General features: G+C 31.7%; 1 protein-coding gene across 2 annotated transcripts; it reads left to right on the plus strand.

Annotated features, from left to right (window-relative positions):
* The first annotated feature begins 12,379 nt into the window (after positions 1-12,379).
* LOC132641860 (putative phospholipid-transporting ATPase 9) lies at positions 12,380-19,855 on the plus strand. Of its 2 annotated transcripts, XM_060358948.1 has the most exons (11): positions 12,380-12,679; positions 12,933-13,384; positions 14,114-15,462; positions 16,044-16,154; positions 16,247-16,523; positions 16,785-16,873; positions 16,954-17,062; positions 17,152-17,481; positions 17,608-17,706; positions 17,847-18,038; positions 18,856-19,855. In XM_060358948.1, the coding sequence occupies exons 2-11, from the start codon at positions 12,989-12,991 to the stop codon at positions 19,495-19,497; spliced, it is 3,594 nt and encodes a 1,197-aa protein (XP_060214931.1). In that variant the 5' UTR covers positions 12,380-12,679; positions 12,933-12,988; the 3' UTR covers positions 19,498-19,855. The 2 variants fall into 2 exon arrangements, with proteins under 2 accessions (XP_060214931.1, XP_060214930.1); XM_060358947.1 differs by having other exon boundaries at positions 12,380-13,384.
* Positions 19,856-19,946: the final 91 nt, after the last annotated feature.

Consider the following 19,946-nt stretch of genomic DNA (forward strand, 5'->3'; position numbering starts at 1 on the left):
AGAATTTTCCTCTTCTTTTGGCCCATCCATGGAGATTTAACAGATGAATTGTTATGGCTGAGCTTCGGCCATTGGCTGGAGATCCTCCATTGCTTTCCTTGTTGCCACTTCCTCCACCACCAACAACAATCACGACAACCACGTTTCTCTCTCCAAATTACTCCATTCCAAACTTTTAGAAATACTTCCAAATACAGAAAAATATACACTAGAATACAATGAAATATGGTTGATTGTTTAAGAAATATAAAATTGTAGTAGGCGTATATACTATGAAATATATCAGAAACTATCTCATAAATTAGAAATACATTGAAATACAGCGAAAATATACTGAAACATACTGAAACATTTTATCAAACACTTGGTGGGCATGAAGCTCCACAACTCTCATCGGAGGTAGAGTATGCGTTGGATTCATACCGAAGGGGCGATATAATAGCGTCGTTATCAGTGAGAGAAGGGAATTAGCAATATTTTTCAAAATCATCATCGCCTCTTTCAAGTAGGGCTGCTTATTGGGCGGATCGGGCGGATTATTACACTTAACGGTTCGGCTTATCGGTTATCGGCTTTTAAATGTACTAATCCGCTAGCCAACCGATAAGATATCGGTTGGTTCGGTATCGGGTTAGCAATAATCGGGCGGCGCATCGCTTAAATCTACGATACAATAAAAATTAAAATCATGGCATGTAGTCCAACTTTCACCGATGAAATGGAAATTACAGCTTCCACACCCTTTACAACATCCCCATATGTTCGTTACATATCATACAGTGACCGTATGACAGTCTTCTTAGGGTAGAGTTTACACTATCAATTCTACTGTTGTTGTTTCAAATATGAAATAGGCAAGTGGTAACTGAAGGCATTAATGATAGAAATAGTGTATATTTCCTTATATAATCATGTTTGGCCGACAAAGAGTCAAACCTATTAGAATATAACAAAAGTACTTTTGCAGTTTGTGATTTCACATATGCCTAAGGGATAAAAATATAAATATAATAATTTTTAACGGTTTAACGGTTTATCCGATAAGAAATTTGAGTAGTCCATCTTCGCACCGATAAACTGTTAATTATAAAATTTTAATTCGTTCACCAACCGTTAATCCAATAACCCAATACCGATAAGCCGATAAGCGAATTTTGCGGTTGGGTTATTGGTTACGGTTCGATTTTGAACAGCCCAACTTTCAAGCCACCGATTATACTCACCAGGCACCAGCACCACTTCCACCAACTCCACCGGCAGCATTCAATGCTCAGGCGGAAGCATTAAAAAGAGAAAAGAAAAAAAATAAAAACCCTTTGAACGATATGTAACAACAATGAAGAAATTGCACGGATTGCCCTTCAAAAGGAGCTGAACTTTAATTTTTGCATTTCAAATGCCAAATAAGTTGTTTATAATACTCCCACTGTTAAAACAGATCTGGGAGTGAGATAGGTAACGGAGAGAGAGAAAGAGAAGGGTGAGAGAGATAAAGAGAGGGGTGAGATCTCATGGACCGTGTATTTAGGGATAGAATAGCTAATAGACCGTTTATTTAGGAGATAAGGAAACACAATAATTGAAATATAGTTGGGTAGCTATGAAATGTAATTTTAGAATAATATAACTGTAAAAATTAAATATTAAATAAGATAGTTATTATTTATAATTAAATCTTAGAGGTAGATATGATAAGTAGATTTTCCTTACTTATTAAGCTAGGCTATAAGAAGGAGATGTAACGTGACATATTATTATAGTAATTAAAAGTGGAAAAGTTTGCCATCAAATTCTTTATATCTTTGTCGATCTTAATCTAGAATACTTTTAATCTTGTGGGTGATGTGTGGCCAAGCAAACGTCATTTTCTGGAATTCTTAACATATGAAAAGTTAAATGCCATGACGCCACTAGTAATATGCCAATTATATATTGACGCTTTTCGTCATTAAAAGAAAAGATATCAATCTAAAGAAAGTTTGGACAATTTTTCCAAAGGGGAATTAAAGTTTCCAAGATAAGATGTGACGAGCTTTGCAAAGATATTCATAGGAATCTTTATACGAAACTATTTTCTCTTCAACTGTCTAGTATTTTTTTATTAGTAAATTTCTCTCAAAACTCAAACTGTGGAACTTCTGATATAATCTCTAACTCAATGCCTAAAGTACCCTATAATCCACCATGGTGGACTTTTGCTTTAAAAATTATTGATGTTTGGGCTTAACACGATAATTAAGGTGGATTTACACACATTTTCCTTTTTAGGCTACCGTTTAATTTTGTCTCTATTTTTAAAATTGTACAAATATACCCTTTGAAAAATGATACTTTTGGACATTATATTGTTAGACTCACATCTAATGTTTGCTCATATGTGTACTGAATGAGATTGTTCATTCCTCAGCTGGGATGAAGAGTTTAGGCATAATATCTCGTTTAGGCATAATATCTTCTACTTTTTTGTGTAATTTTTTGTTTTTAACACAAGGTTAGAGGTCCTATCCAAACTCCCCTCCACCACAAGGAGTCTTTAATTGAAATAAAAAATATATAAAATTTTAGGCTGTGGTCTAACGTTTTCTCATAAGATATACATATTCAATTTGTTCAAAAAGAATCTTTAGACCGTGATTTTAAAAGTTCATAAATTGCAAGAAACATTTTTAAAAAAAGGCATATACTAAATAGTTGTTTCCAAAAAGGATAACCAATAAAAAAATTCGGATCATCAGTGCTTGATCGTAACACAAAATTAGACACTCGGATACCAAAAGGAGAAAGGACCAAAAAAAGGGGCAGCATGGTGCACTAAATTCCCACTATACGCGGGGTCCTGGAAAGGGCCGGACCACAAGGGTCTATTATATGCCGCCAAAGGAAAGAAGAAATAATTGAAAAGTAATGTCAACAAACGTTCAAACGCAATTTCACATTATAGCATATTTGTACATATAATACTAGAAGTAAAAAATGAAAGAACAAAAAAGAATATTGCCATTTCTTAGACATCATGAAAGTCAACTAAGCGTTAAGAGGGAAGAAAATAAGTCGCGAAAATTGGCTGTAAAATAGAAACATCTACCTACAAATTGGTGACTGATTGAAAAAATATGCTATAGTATTAATTATCTAGAATTTATAGTCAACTTTGTAAACGGACGTCTAATGCGAAATATGGTATATAGCTTACCCTACGTACGAAAATAAAATTAATAATTATTTCACGCAATAAGCCTCTCTTCAACTTTTAGTTTATCTTTTAGATACACGGTGGTTGTAAATTAGTGGATAGTGAATAGACAAATGATGTCACAAAGTATTCCATAAATAGATAATAAGTGAGTGATGAGTGTGTTGAATTGAAAGATGAAAAGGATACAGATTGATTGTTCCTCAACAATTGGATGGTGAGTAGATTAATCAACAAATGCATCCGATCCATGAAACTCCTGAATTAGAACTACTGTAAAAAACTGATAAAAATCACCGGTAAAAAAATCGACTGAAAAAACGAAGGAAAAAACTGACTGATTCGACAATTTTTTTAAATCTTTTTTTTTAAGAAAACCGACGGACTGCGTCGGTTATTTTTCGCTAAAAAATGAGCAAAAAATATAATTATTTTTTATATTGTTTTCTAAAATAAACCAACAAATTTTTTATTTTATTTTTTGTTTTAGAGCGAAAAACAATATAAATTAAATCAATGTAAGTACTTGATCAAAGAATATGAGTGGTCTAGTGGTAGAGCCCTTTAATTCCACGCAACATACCTGAGTTCGATTTCAAGTTGCTACATTTCATTATTTTTATTTTCAAAAAAAAAAAATAACGACGGAGTCCGTCGGTTTACGTTACGTCGTTTTTCGATTTTATTTTGGTTTTAACCGAAAAATCGACGCAGTCCGTCAATTTTTGCCTTTTTTTTTTTTAGTGGTGTAAATGAATATTCATTAAAATGGTCAATGATGAAACTAGTAGATCCAGTCCAAAAAAGAAAATTCCTCGTTTCTAACTACATTCAAATTGCATATTACGAGTCTTGCTAGCATGATTCTCTCTCTCTCTCTCTCTCTTTTTTTTTTTTTTTTTTGGGATGGACTACATTGTTTCCAAGGTGGCAACAATGAAATAGGAGGACCGGCCAATGTCAATTGTCTACTGCCTTTAGCTTCGTATTTTTAATTTATAATGCGTTCCGTTCAAAATAACTAGTAGTATCGTTTAAGGTTTTCGCATATTTATCAAGAAAATACTACTATTAACGTTAAGAAAATACTACCATTAACGTTAAGTGTTATTTGACTAAATTACCCTTTATTATATCTCATCACATTACTCCCTCCCTTCCCTTTTTTTTTAAAAAAAAAAAAAATTGTTTTTATTACATAGGGGTTAGGGGAAGGAGAAATGGGAGAGGAGATTACAATATGGGGATTCGAACCCTCACCAACAAGGTGAAAATTCAGGTAGTCAACCAACTGAGCTACTAGGTCCCTACCTCCCTTCCCTTTTACTTGTCAGTAAAGGGATGTTTTTTTTTTCAAACCAATTGGAGTACTAACAGTCAAATTTAAAATTTTAAAATACCATTAATAATAATAATTTTAGTAAAATAGACATTTAATTAATATTTTTCTTAGGAGGAGCGCAAAATGCATACTAGACAAGTAAAAATGAACAAAAAGAGTGCCTTTTATCTCTCCTCAGCCCTTTTAAGATCATTTCATGTAAGGTAAATTTGAAAAAAATTGTAAATGCTTAACCTTTGTTTTTCAAAGCAACACTTTTTTTGGAGAGTAAATTTCCAAAATTGCCTGGTAATATCATTTTTGTTCATTTTAGGACTAGAATATCACCCTACTATCACTACTTTTCTCAAAATATATTAAATAGATAAAATCCTCCTTCTCTCCTAGTTAGCATGTCATGTCACACATTTTTTTTTTAATAATAAATATATTTAACTCATCCAATCCATTTATCTCAACCCAAACCAACCCATATTTTATAGCCATTTAATCCAGTTAGAAAACATCAAACAAGCGTAACTAATATTAAAACTAATATACACATTAAATAGGGTGACTGTCATAACGTGAGGCAAAATTAAAGAAGTTCAAATTAGAACTAAAATAACCATTTATCTTCTTTGTAGCAGTTTTTCTTTGCAACATTTATTCTTTTCCTAATGGCAGTTTTTATCTAACTGTATGTGCCACATAGAGAAAATTGCTTAATGAAATTATGTATCATTAATTATCAATTTTGAGTGATGCAGAATAGGTTCTTTTCTTTCTATTTTGTCTTTAAAACTGTCGTAAAGAGGATAAATGGATATTTTAGTTTTGATATTAGTTACTTGTTTAATGTTTTCTAAGGGTTAAATGGATATAAGACATAGTATCCGGATCCTCTCAATTTCCCCAAGGTCCTACTTGAATTGATAAAACATGTCCCATATCAATATCAATGGCTTAGATTTAATTAATTAAACCGAGCTTTTAACCTTAGTTAGAATAATAATATATCCATGTGTTTGCTCCCAAAGATTTGGCTATCACACAATTATAGCAGAAATCACTACAAAAAAATGAGTAATTTGCGGAGGTTGAAAGTTGCAATTCGCGAATGTTTCAGCCTCCACTCGTTGCTAGAAGAAGCTTCACCTCCGCGAATTGCAACTTTCAACCTCCACAAATTACCTATTTTTTTTAGTGAATGTTCTTTAATTTTGTAAATGTTTTCCAAATATATTTATTTGGCAGCAATCTCACAATTATGGAGCTGGAAATTTTCTTCAACAAAAAGATTGCATGTCTGCACAATTAGAAAAGGTTAAAAAAGAATTGATAAATACATTTCATATCAACAATTATTATCAACTGTTGTGCTAATTAAATTCGTGTGAAGTGCAGATATGTCTCTTTCTTTCAGGGAGATAATATTAAGTGTTTATGCTAATGCCCTTTTTTCATGAAACATTCGAGAAATTTAAACTTAATTGTAAGAAGGTGATAAAACGAAGGCCTGACGTGCTGTTTCACTAAATTTGAAATGATTAGTGGGACTAAATAAAATGACAATGATTATTATTCTAACTAAGGTTATGAGCTTGGTTTAATTAAATATAAGCCATTGATATTAATATGAGACATTTGTCATCCATCCAAGTAAGAACTTGAGAAAACGGAGACAATAAAAAATGGAAAGGAGCCGAATTCATAAGACATGGGTTGATTGGTTAAATAGGTTTGGGTTGGGTTGGGTTGAGTTAAACGGATTGGATGAGTTAAATATATTTCTTAGTAAAAAAGTTGAATTTTATGTTACATATCATGTCAACTAGGAGAGAAGAAGAGTTTTGTATGTTTAATATATTTTGAGAAAAATAGTAACAATTAGGTGATATTGTAATCCTAAAAGAAACAAAAGTGATATTGCTAGGCAATTCTCAATACATGGATCGTTTAGGAAATTTACTCTTTTTTGGACCGAGTTGATTTAGTTAAAAAGACATTTATCTGGGACAAAGGCTAAAGGAATATCATAGACTTCAACTAATAATAAGTGGAGTCAATCGATTTTGTAATCTTTTGCAAATTTATTTTTGCACATAATATTTTTTATAATTGTTTTTTCTATTCAAATTGATTAATTTTCACGGTTTAGGCGGCTTTTGGTTTTCGTTATCATTGCGGCATGCCAAGAATGTGTTGCCGTAAAAGGAAGACATAGTCACGTGATTTCTTGTTCAAAAAATTCTCCACATTAATAGACCAAGAGCCTGTTTGAATTGACTTAGAGCCTGTTTGGATGGGCTTATGCTTATAAGCTGATAAGCTAAGAAAAATAAGTTGGGGTAGTCTAACTTTTGTTTTTGACTTATAAGCTGTTTTCAGCTTATAAGTTGCCTTAGATAAGCTAAGTTAAATGAGCCCAATTATTTTTTTGAGCTTATTTTAAGCACAAAATGACTTTAAGTTGGCCAGCCAAACACTCAAAAAAGCTGAAAACAACTTATAAGCAACTTATAAGTCAATCCAAATGGACTCTTATAAGTTGTTATTTTCAGCTTTTTTGAGTATTTGGCTGGCCAGCTTATAAGCCATTTTGTGCTTAAAATAAATCCAAAAAAATAATTAGGCCCGTTTGGTTTAACTTATCTAAAACAGCTTATAAGCTGAAAACAGCTTACAAGCCAAAAAAAATAAGTTAGACTACCTCAATTTTTTTATATTTTTTTTGGCTTATAAGATAGGCTACCCCGGCTTATAAGTTGCTTTTTTAAGCCCATCCAAACAGGCTCTAATAGTGAGTTGATTTCTGTCATATTTTTCGTCCAACCACTTCATTCATATATTGAACCTTATATTGTATGTATAGTTGTATCCATGGGAAAATATGTGAGGTGGTTGGTTGGGCGAGAGAGTACCATTTTTCTTCTCTCTTCTACTCCTTGATCATAAATGATTTTCTATGTTATTCTTAAGTTGAAATTTCTTTTTGACATTACTATACCAAGACAGTTAACAAAAAAAAGTTATGCAAGCGAGAAATAGATGAAATTGTGTTTGCTGATTACTTTTCAATTCTGTCTTTATATGAATAATCACTCTCATGGAATTTCAAATTTTACAGGTGAAATCTTATAGTTATGTCTTGGAGTTTCACATGTGAAATTTGAAACTCCATGTCCTAGCTATTTTTTAAATTATAGGAGGTTGAGAAGTCATTATTGTGAATTTCACCGGAAGGAAATAGGATAATGAAAAGTTATCGGTATTATTTTACACATTAAGGTGAGAATTGAGTGTAATTACACTATGTAGGTACATGACAACTTTTTAGTTTCTTTCTTTTTATTTTTACTTTAGCTTCTTTTCTTTTAAATTTATTTTTTATTTCTATTATTCTAATTTCTTTTTTTGTTTCTTACTTTTAAAATATATTTTTTACATTATTTATCTGTCATTTTCTTTCTTCTTATTTTTCAACCTTTACTTCTTGTGATTTCATGTAATTGCTCGTTTATTGTAGTATTTATTATTATTCTCTTCATTTAATGTAACTGCATTATTATAATTTTTAAAACTACACCTTCTAATATTAGAAAAAATGAGTCGTTAACAAACTTGACATATAACGAGTGACGTCATTAAAGTATAATTTTGTTGATGAATGAGGCTATAGACTTATGTTTTCCTTTTCTTTTGATTATATTAACTTAAGTTATGTTGGAATTTACTTTCTGTTATGTTGGAATTTGACAAGAGTATTATGTAAAAAAAAAAAAATGAATTTTGAACTTACATTATATTTTCTGTTCCAATTTATTTGTTTTAGTAGTATTGACTTGTTATTTCACATTACATGCCATTCATTTCTAAATTAGAATTGCTAAAATATTTTTTCTCAAGCATTTGAATAATGTAGGGCATTATAGTTATAAATATTAACCTTTTTACAAACATGCGTCCATAATAGTCTTAAAAAATATATGATTTTAATTTTTATTATTAATTAAATTAAAATATTATTACATGAAAAATATATATCAATTATTTTTACAATATTAGTTACAAATAAAAGATTGTTAATTAATATATTGTCAAGAATCAATATTTATCTTAAATATCTGATTTAATATCATTTATAAAGGCACGTATTTGTCAAATATTAACTTTAAATTTTTGATAATTAATTTTTATTTTTAAATCTAATTAAATTGTGTAATTACACTTGTGCAACCAAACAATACTCTTGTAATTATATTGTAATTATATTATGACAAACAAATAGACTGTTGTAATTAGTATACTGCGTAATTACTAGGATGTGAAATTACACTAATTCCAATTACCAGGTGGCTTTCCAAACAGACCCTAAGTTTTTACCTTCGTATGTTTATAGCAAAAGTGTCAAAATAGTACAGATGTTTCTTGATTTTAACGCGTGGAAAAATATAAGTCAATTTATGGTTAGTTAAATTACAATATTCTATGCGTATGAAAACTAAGCATATTTGATGAGATATTATAGTAAGACTTATTGAATTGAACCAATATGAATGTGCATCTTTTTAGACCACTCAAATGGTTAATGTGAAATGGAATGGGACAAAATTGAAATAGCACAGGAACAAACTTGTTGAAAGAGGAATATTCCAAGAAAAACCTAATAACCTAGTTAGAGAAAGGAGGACCTGAACTCCAATGACCATGACTGAAATTACATAACGTGTGGTATATTCATAAATCAACGGCATATGATTGTGTACTTAACATGGATAAAATCTCTCAATTTTTAATTTGAGGTTTCGCGTTTAAGCCTGAAGAATAAAAAAGATCTTTAATGAGCTTCCAACAACATGAATCTAAATTAATCGGGACTCAAAATGAATATCAGTCTATCAAACCGGACAAGGAAAAGGGAATATTCATCAACATATTTGCTTTTTTACTTCATCGAACAACAAAAGTTTAAAGAGAGAGAGAGAGATACAAGAACGTATTATTTGATGTCTTATAAATTTCAATGTTTTTATAGGACTGTCGTTTTTGACAAGAGCAATATTTAATATTTAATACACAATATAATTTTCTGATGATTAGTCTTCAACTAACCATCTTTTTGCCGATGTGGCTCCGCGGCTAGTGTGTACGTGCGATTCTATTGAACATGTTAGAGATGATTGACTTTCTAGTACAATTAACTCGTCCTAATAAAGTCATGAGCCTTGAATTAAATTGTGACAAGGTAAAATGTGGAATTGTGTGATAAATCAATATCAACTGCACGTACTTCTGAAATCAATATAAAGAAAGAGACTAAAATAGAAGCCTCTTAATTAGCCTTATTCTAAAAAATATGACTAATTTTAACAATTTTTCTCTAAAACAACGTGAAAACTGAATATAATCACAAGCAATAATAAGTCCTCATTACTCATTAGTCTTCATTTTTCATCTTATATGTTATAAGATGGAAAAGTTCATCTTATATTTTAAGAAAGAAGGAGAAAAGAAATAATTTTTTCCTCAAGTAAATACTAGTCCTTATTGATTAACTATTCTCCATATACTAATTTTGTAGATATATTAATATAGGGTGAAAATCATTTACCCCCTCAACTTTACCTTAAAAATCAAACTCCTCCTCAACTTTGAACAATAGTCATTCTTCCTCCTTTATGTCAATTGACTTTTTTAAATGTCTATTTTACCCTTATATTATAAACTTTGGTCTATTTGTATTGCTTTAAAATCGTGATTTTTTTTTATGTAACAGACCTATCGAAGATTAATATTATTTTGAACGAAAAAAGAAATGTGAGACATAGCGATTAAGTATATAAGTTAATGACATTCTATAATGAATAAATGAGCAAAATAGTAAAAATAAGTTTATTAATAGCAAGCACAACACTAATATCTATTTACACAATTGTAAATATATATATATATATATATATATATATATATATATATATATATATATATATATATATATATATATAAAGGAGATATTTATAAGCTTATTTCAATGTAGGTAATAAGAAAGATAATTATAAGAACAATGGTAATTTTATAAAAAGATTATCTATTTGTATTGTTAAATTAAAATTTAGAAAATATTATATTAATAATAATTAAAACTCGTTTATCTACATAGACAACAACGAATCAGAGAGTTGTAGAATTTAATTATACATACATGTATGAGCACATTTACATACATACGTACATGCGCGCGCGCACACACACACACATATATATATGTATACATATATATATATATATATATATATATATATATACATATATATAATGCACGTAAAATTAAAATCATAAAGAACAACGATAGATTTTGCAAGAAAATTATAAAAGGATTATTCTACATGTAATGCTAATGATATAAAAAAAACTATAAGATATTATAAAATTATTTAAGCTATAGAGAAAATACCTAGGTAAAAATATATTATATGGTTTAAATATATAATGTATTACATAGATAGACGATAATGATGTCAAGGGCATAATAGACATTGCATAGCATAAAGGGGGGAAAAAGACTATTGTTCAAAGTTGAGGGGGGAGTTTGATTTCTAAGATAAAGTTAAGGGGTGTAAATGATTTTCACCATATTAATATATAGTAGTATCCGTTAACAATAGAAAATAAAAACTATTCTCTATATACTTTCCTTTTTTTTTTGGTTTTGCTAACCTCTATATACTTTCCAAATCTGAACAAATTAATCATATGCCATATTTTATGGCCATGTGGCCAAGGTGTACAGTGGCTGCGAAATACTCAGACGTTTCTAGAAAGTTGACCATACTACACCTAAATTAGTTGGAAAAATAATTAAGGCAGCAGATTTTAATATTGTAAAAATTCGTTCCTTTTTTTCTGCTCATAATTCTCTTTTCTTGTGAAACAAGGAATTTTAATTTGTTCCATAAAAGTAGATTTTTTAATAGATCCATTTACTGCCATCAAATATCGAAAATAGAAACTTCTATGAAATAAGACTTTTTACTACTTTTCCATCCCAAGTTAAAGCTATTTCATTTTTAACAAAATCAGTTCTTTCTCAATTATTTTTCTTCCCATAATTTTCCTTTATTGTGAAAGAAAAAACCTAAATACTTTCCATAGATTTTAATAGTTGATGAAAATAGAAGCTTCTATGAAAATAAGTTAAAACTATTTTATCTAATCTTTTTCTTTTTTTGCAAAACCAGTTCCTTTACGTGTATCTCAATAAGGTTACAAACTCAAGTCCCTTATACAAAAATGGAAAGATTTAAATTTTTAACAAGTATATACATATATTATTTTTCTTTTTTTTTATAATCATTTATGCATGTGACTTACGTAAGTGCTGATGTGAAAAGATTAGTTTTAAAATTAAGTTATTTAAACTAATTTTGACTCTTTATTAACACGTTGCAGCCTTTGCAACATGTTGGCATATTTTTTGGCCTTTTGATACGGTAAAATTTGTCTCTCTCTTGTTCACTTGTTAATATTTTATAAATTTATAATTACTGATTAATCTTATTTTTTTTCTTAAATCTTTTATCTATTCATCTGAGAATAAAAATAATCCAGAACAAAAATGCTATCAATTTTTTCTTTTGTCTTTTACCTCTCTAAACCAACAAACAGACAAATGAATGATATTTTTATATTACATTCTTGAAAAAAAAAATAGATTCTTTTTCCCAACATGAATTCTTGAAAAAATAAATTTTTACTGGGAAATTACTATTTCTTTAATGGGGTTTTGTTTTCTTGATTAAGATTTTTTTATTTTTTTTATTTTTTTTATCTGTGTAGAATCAAAATGTTTAATTTGTCAAGTCAATAATATGAAAAAGAGGAAGTGAGAGAGAAAGAGAGATTTAAGTCAATGTTCAAAGGTTTTGTGCCAAAGGGAAGAATAATCAAACATTACAACAATAATTTTATGTCCACTGTGTAATTCACAATATATGTTTTATCTATATTATATATATCAGCTGTCATACTGTGTCTCTTCTTCATTAAATTTATATTTCACTTTGATTCTTTCATTTGTTCAAGCTCTGAACTGACATATTTGCATTAATTGCTGACAAAAAATAACAACTTTGTAGCCAAATCTTGTGGTCAAGACTTACTTGGTACCAAAACTAATATTTCCTCTAGCTTGTGCCTATATTTAGTCAAATTTTCTTTATGGGGTTTTGAAAATTTTAGTCATGGTTCAATTCTTGGAAAGTAATTTGTCATAAAGTTGTGATTTTTGGTGTTTCTTGGAAAAAAACTGTATATTTTTCTGTACTGAAAAGGAAAGTAGTAGTATTTTGGTTACTATTTTGGGAGTTAGTAATTTATCATAAAGTTCTGATCTTTGGTGTTTCTGGCCATTTTCAGAAGGTGGTTCTTGAAAAGGAAAGTAGTAGTTTTTTGGTTACTATTTTGGGATTATAATGAGGACTGGTAGAAGGAGGAAGCTACATTTTAGCAAGATCTACTCATTTAAATGTGGGAAAGCATCAGTTTTGAGTGATGATCATTCACAAATTGGAGGACCAGGATTTTCTAGAGTTGTATATTGCAATGAACCAGATAGTTTTGAGTCTGGAATTAGAGAATATGATGGGAATTATGTTAGTACAACAAAATATACAGCTGCAACATTCTTGCCAAAGTCCTTATTTGAACAGTTTAGAAGAGTAGCTAATTTCTACTTTCTTGTTACTGGTATCTTGGCTTTTACACCATTAGCTCCTTATTCTGCTGTTAGTGCTATTCTTCCGCTAATAGTTGTTATTGGTGCAACTATGGTTAAAGAGGGTATTGAAGACTGGCGTAGAAAGCAACAGGTATATCACGTTTTACTAATTTTAAATTAAAGTAGAGCTTATTGATACGACATAGTTTCTTGAAAAATGTTTTTTTGATGATGTTTTGTGGCTGCTTAGAAAGGATTTTAGAGATATAATGATTTTGTTACTGGACTATGTGTATGAATAATCTGAGGGATTCTTGGGATCTAACTGTCTAAGATGTGAAAGTTCTGTTGTGTGGACTATTATAAGTGGAAGACGAACACTATAATTTTTTTTTTTTTTTTGGAATTAGCTATGAACTTCATCGCTGATCCGTCCCTAAATTGCTCGTTGCTAACAATTTTTTGTGATAATCCCTCATTAAATAGGATTAGCAACGGGTTTTATTGTTTAGCTACATAATTTGTCCGTTGTTAATTCTTGTTTTTTAGTAGTGAAGGCAGTTATGCAAACTATTAGGATTGTGTGTATATGGTAATTTTTGACTCTCCCAAGATTTGTTACCATTTTGAATTGAAAGTAATATTCTCTAAAATAATCTGATTTTCAATCTATTTCATTTTTGGACCAGCTTCATTATTTCCATATTTTATACGGTGGCATTTAATCTGTTCCTGTCATGTATGATACAGATTCTCTGGTAGCGCGGAGTCTCTTTTGATTTACTGATAGTAGTAATTTATACATTTACTTCTGCTTCTTGTCACTGGCCTGCCCAGCCAACACAGTTTGTCAATCGTCTTCTCGTTTTCTCCTTTTCAGGATATTGAGGTGAACAGTAGGAAGATTAAAGTACACCAAGGAGATGGAGTTTTTAATCTTTCTGAATGGCGACATTTGAAAGTTGGTGATATAGTTAAGGTGGAGAAAGATCAATTCTTTCCTGCAGACCTTCTTTTGCTTTCGTCTTCTTACGATGATGCGGTTTGCTATGTTGAGACCATGAACCTTGATGGAGAGACTAATTTGAAGCTTAAACAGGCACTGGAAGTTACTTCATCCTTGCATGAAGATTCACACTTTAAAGACTTTAAAGCCTTAGTTAAATGTGAAGATCCTAATGCTAATTTGTATACTTTTGTCGGAAGTATGGTATACGAAGAACAACAAAGTCCTCTTTCTCCTCAGCAATTACTCCTCAGAGACTCTAAATTGCGCAACACGGAATACATATATGGGGCCGTCATTTTTACTGGTCATGACACAAAGGTCATGCAGAATGCAACAGATCCCCCTTCTAAAAGGAGTAAAATTGAAAGGAAAATGGATAGAATCATTTACTTCTTATTTGCAGTTCTATTCACAATTTCTTTTGTTGGATCAGTCTACTTTGGAATCGTGACTAAACAGGATTTAGATGGTGGACATAAGAGGTGGTATCTGCAACCCGAAGATGCAGATATCTTCTTCGATCCAGGAAGAGCTGCTGCTGCTGCCATTTTGCATTTTCTGACAGCTGTCATGCTATATAGCTACTTGATTCCTATCTCCTTATATGTGTCGATTGAAATTGTTAAAGTTCTTCAGAGTATCTTCATTAACCGGGATATTAATATGTACTATGAAGAAACTGATAAACCAGCACATGCCCGAACCTCAAATCTAACTGAGGAACTTGGCCAGGTTAACACAATACTTTCTGATAAAACTGGAACTTTGACTTGTAACTCAATGGAGTTTGTTAAGTGCTCCGTGGCTGGTACTGCTTACGGACGTGGTATTACAGAAGTTGAAAGGGCCTTGGCCAAGAGAAACGGATCTCCACTGATGGCGAAAAAAGTTAATGATCGTGCTGAGGACGGTGTTGTTAGTCCTAGGGAGTCAACTGTTAAAGGTTTCAATTTTGAAGACGAGAGAATCATGAATGCTAGTTGGCTTTTCGAGCCTCATTCAGATGTACTACAGAAGTTCTTCCGTTTGTTAGCAGTTTGTCATACAGTTATACCAGAAGTAGATGAAAGTACAGGGAAAGTTTCATATGAAGCTGAGTCCCCAGATGAAGCAGCGTTCGTGATAGCTGCTAGAGAAGTTGGTTTTGAATTCTTTAAAAGGACACAAACAAATGTGTCTGTACATGAATTGGATTTGGAATCTGGCAAGAGAATTGAGAGGTTAGTTAACTTGAAACATGTTCTGCAGTATATGTTTTCAGCATTTTTAGTTTTCTGAAAGAATAGTATCTCTGATTTTTGGCTGGCTCTTGATCAAGTGTGACATTATTAAATTATCCATAAAAAATAGTAGTAATTCCCCGAAAGTCCATCGGTTTTTGCTGTATTTCTAGTAGTGTTTTTTGGTAGTCACCTTTAGTTTTTAAGTCCATTCTGTTAGTTGGACCAAAGGTGCTCTACTTTAACAAACTCAAGGGACTAAAGATGCTCAAGATTATATTTCAAGGACCAAATAGACCTACTCCCATAGATAAGTGACAATTTTGGCTAAAATCTCCATAAAAGCTTATCAAACAATCATCTTCGAGAGCACTCACATGAACTTCTGCAGAAACATTTTATGTTTTAAAAGTGGGTAGAAAATGCAGTCTAGTACCAGTGACATTTCTCGTTGATTTTCAAATCTCTATGAAAACTTAAGACAATGAATGCTAATTATGTTATTCAGATATTTTAATGCAGTGCTATAAACATGAGTATCTTTTTTTGTTAAGTGTAATCTTAGAGATCTTTGTTTGCAGGTCATACAAAATTTTGAACGTTTTGGAATTCAATAGTACAAGGAAAAGGATGTCTGTCATAGTAAAAGATGAGGATGGAAAGATCTTGTTACTCTCCAAAGGTGCTGACAGGTTAGTCAAGTTGTAACTTTCACATGTACCATAAATTCTTTAAACTCTTATTTTAGTTACTGACCTAGTTTTGGTGTCTTCTCTTTATGCAGTATCATGTTCGAAAGACTTGGAAAAAATGGAAGAAAGTTTGAAGAAGAAACAAGGGAACATGTGAATGAATATGCTGATGCAGGCTTGAGGACCTTGATACTGGCATATCGCGAACTCAGTGAAGACGAATACAAAACTTTCAATGAAAAATTTCTAGAGGCCAAGAATTCAATCAGTGAAGACCGTGAAACAATTATCGATGAAGTGACGGATAAGATAGAAAAAGACTTGATTCTCCTTGGTGCTACTGCTGTCGAGGACAAACTTCAACCAGGGGTAAGTTTTATTTAGAGATAATTACAGATCAATGCCTTTCGGTGATCTAATTTACAAAATAGCCAGCAAATGTATTGGTTTTGTATATTTAAGTATAAAATATACATATAATACACATAAACATACATATAATATACATAATCAGTTTGGGTTACCCACAGAACTGTTACCAAGCGTTGTTGGTTATTTGAAATTTGTTGATTTATCTGTTCCACACGTCATTTGGATGTGTATTGACTTTTCTGTTTCTATTCATGCTAGGTTCCTGATTGCATTGACAAACTCGCTCAAGCAGGCGTAAAGATTTGGGTTTTGACTGGGGATAAGATGGAAACAGCCATTAATATCGGGTATAGTAATTGGATTATGAGTTTTAGTAGTTCTTATTTGATACAAGTTCAAACAATTCTGACCAAAATGTCTTCTGCAGTTACGCATGTAGTTTGCTTAGACAAGGAATGAAGCAAATCATCATAACGCTGGAAAGCCCTGATATTATAGCTGTAGAGAAAACTGGAGAAAAGAATGCAATTGCCAGGGTAAATACATGACTAAATATGTGAAACTAGTTTTTGAATTTTAAAGTTTCATATTCATGAAGTTTTGTTTGATTTATTTTTTATTACAGGCTTCAAAGGGAAGTGTTTCACGACAAATTACTGAAGGGAAGGCTCTACTTACTGCTTCAAGCACAGAGGCATTTGCTTTGATCATTGATGGGAAATCTCTTACATATGCCCTAGACGATGACGTAAAAGATATGTTTTTAGACCTTGCAATCAAATGTGCCTCTGTTATATGCTGCCGTTCATCACCAAAACAGAAGGCACTGGTAACAAGACTTGTCAAAAACGGGACTGGAAAGATAACATTGGCAGTTGGAGATGGAGCTAATGATGTAGGAATGCTTCAAGAAGCTGATATCGGAGTTGGAATCAGTGGCGTTGAAGGAATGCAGGTTCAAGAGCTTATATTTTTCTCTTGCCTCTTTTTAGCAACTTTGATAATTGTCACATTTATTCTTTTTCTCCTCCTGCCCTAACTAATTTTCATTTTTTTTTTCTTTTCTTGTTTTACTCATTAGGCTGTTATGTCAAGTGATGTTGCAATTGCTCAGTTCAGATTTTTGGAGCGCTTGCTTTTAGTGCATGGACATTGGTGTTATAGAAGGATCTCTACGATGGTAATCTATTTTCCTTTGATTTCCTCCTCCAAATTTGTTCTCTCATCATTAGTTAGATGAGATAAAAATGTGTTTAAAGATAAATCTATTGTTTCGTGGAGCAGTTTGATAACTGGTTTCTTATATTTGTTTCCCTGCAGATATGCTACTTCTTCTACAAAAACATTGTATTTGGTATCACTGTGTTCTTATACGAGGGATACACATCATTTTCTGGACAACCAGCATACAATGAATGGTTTCTGTCAACTTACAATGTCTTCTTCACATCACTCCCTGTGATTGCTTTGGGAGTTTTTGATCAAGATGTATCTGCCCGATTGTGTCTTAAGGTATGTTATACTTGATGCTGTATTCATATTCGCTTAATCGCATATGATGTGAAGAATAGTCCCTTATCACTAGTGTTTGCCAAAAAGTACAAACTAGTTACTACGGTCAGCTGTTTTTGTATCTGTTATAGCTAGAGAAAATGACAAAAATGGTCCCTTATCATTGATAGTAGGTTCAAAATAGTCCCTTAGGTATCACTTGAGCAGTTTTGGTCCTTTAAGTTTGTCAAAGTGAGCACTTTTTGTCTCCGTCAAATATTTACCAAACTTAGATTGTTAAATTCAATTCGAACTATGAAAATAGAAAATATTTAATGGGGACTCACATTTGGAAGTACAAATTTTTTTGTAGTTTATGTTATTTTTTAATCTATTTTGAGAGTCTGGTGTTAACTTTTAAACTTTTTGAGGTGTAATTTCTATTATTTTTAACCTGTATTTTGTGTCTGATATACCTTTTTACATCGTGGTTTTTGAAATTTTGACGGAAATTTCTAGTGTTTCTGGCTAAATAAATCTTCTCATAGTTTCCATTAAATTTAACAATTAGAATTTGGTAAATATTTGACGGAGACCAAAAATGCTCACAGCATTTTTGGCAGACTTAATGGACCAAAACTGTTCAGTTAATTCTTAACGGACTATTTTGAACCTACTACCAAAAATAAGGGACAATTTTCGTTATTGACTATTTTGAACCTACTACCAAAAATAAGTGACAATTTTCGTTATTTTCTCGTTACAGCTACTTTGGACATGACATGGAATTATGTACTTCTGCGTAGTTTCTAATAGTTCTTTTGCTATTATGTGGCAGTTCCCTTTACTGTACCAAGAAGGTGTTCAGAATCTGCTCTTCAGATGGCGTCGTATAATTGGCTGGATGGTCAATGGCGTTTGCAGTGCGGTGATAATCTTCTTCTTCTGCATAACAGCACTAGATCCTCAAGCTTTCAAAAAAGACGGTAAAGTTGCTGAATACGCGGTTGTTGGAGCAACCATGTACACATGTGTTGTTTGGGTTGTCAACTGCCAAATGGCTCTTGCTATCAGTTATTTTACCTTAATCCAACACATAGTCATCTGGGGCGGAATCGCTTTGTGGTACATTTTCCTCCTGATTTACGGATCCATGTCTACGACGTTTTCCACTACCGCGTACCAAATCTTCGTGGAAGCCTTAGCTCCGACCCCGTTCTACTGGATCACAATGATATTGGTGATCATTTCAGCTCTGATTCCTTACTTTGTATACAATGCTGTTCAGACACGATTCTTCCCGTTGTACCACGGGATGATTCAATGGATAAGGTACGAGGGAAGGTCCGACGACCCAGAGTTTTGCCACGTGGTGAGACAAAGGTCGATAAGGCCCACAACCGTAGGATTCACTGCTCGTTCATTAGCAAGAACGAATCCTTTGGAAGACAAAACAACGAGGACCAGTAACCACAGATAACATCTGAATTGTTCAAGCAAGAACTTGCTCATTGTACATATTTTCCGAGCTGGTTCTGTACACAACTGCATACATGGAGGGCACAAACGTCGATTTTACTAATATACCATGTGTTAAATGGGCAAAGATGCACCATGGGTTTGTAAATTTTTGTCAACTGGTAATATATTTGTAATTCTTTCATTCTATATCGTGTAGATTTGTTAAGTTTTTGTAATTTATTGAATGCTAGAAGCAGCATAGCAAGCAACTTTTAATAAGAAAGAGGATTGGATTTGTTTTAAGACCCAATATTCTCTTTCAAGTTATTATCATGTGTACATTTTTAGCAAATAAATAATGAGCATTCTTATTTGAACTCTCTGTGTGTATGAGAATTTTATCTTTCTGCAACAATATGATAAGGACATTTTGCATCTTCTTCCAGATATCCTTTGTTTTTGCATAAA

Source organism: Lycium barbarum, chromosome 5, assembly GCF_019175385.1.
Source record: "Lycium barbarum isolate Lr01 chromosome 5, ASM1917538v2, whole genome shotgun sequence".
In the NCBI taxonomy this organism is placed as follows: domain Eukaryota; kingdom Viridiplantae; phylum Streptophyta; class Magnoliopsida; order Solanales; family Solanaceae; genus Lycium; species Lycium barbarum.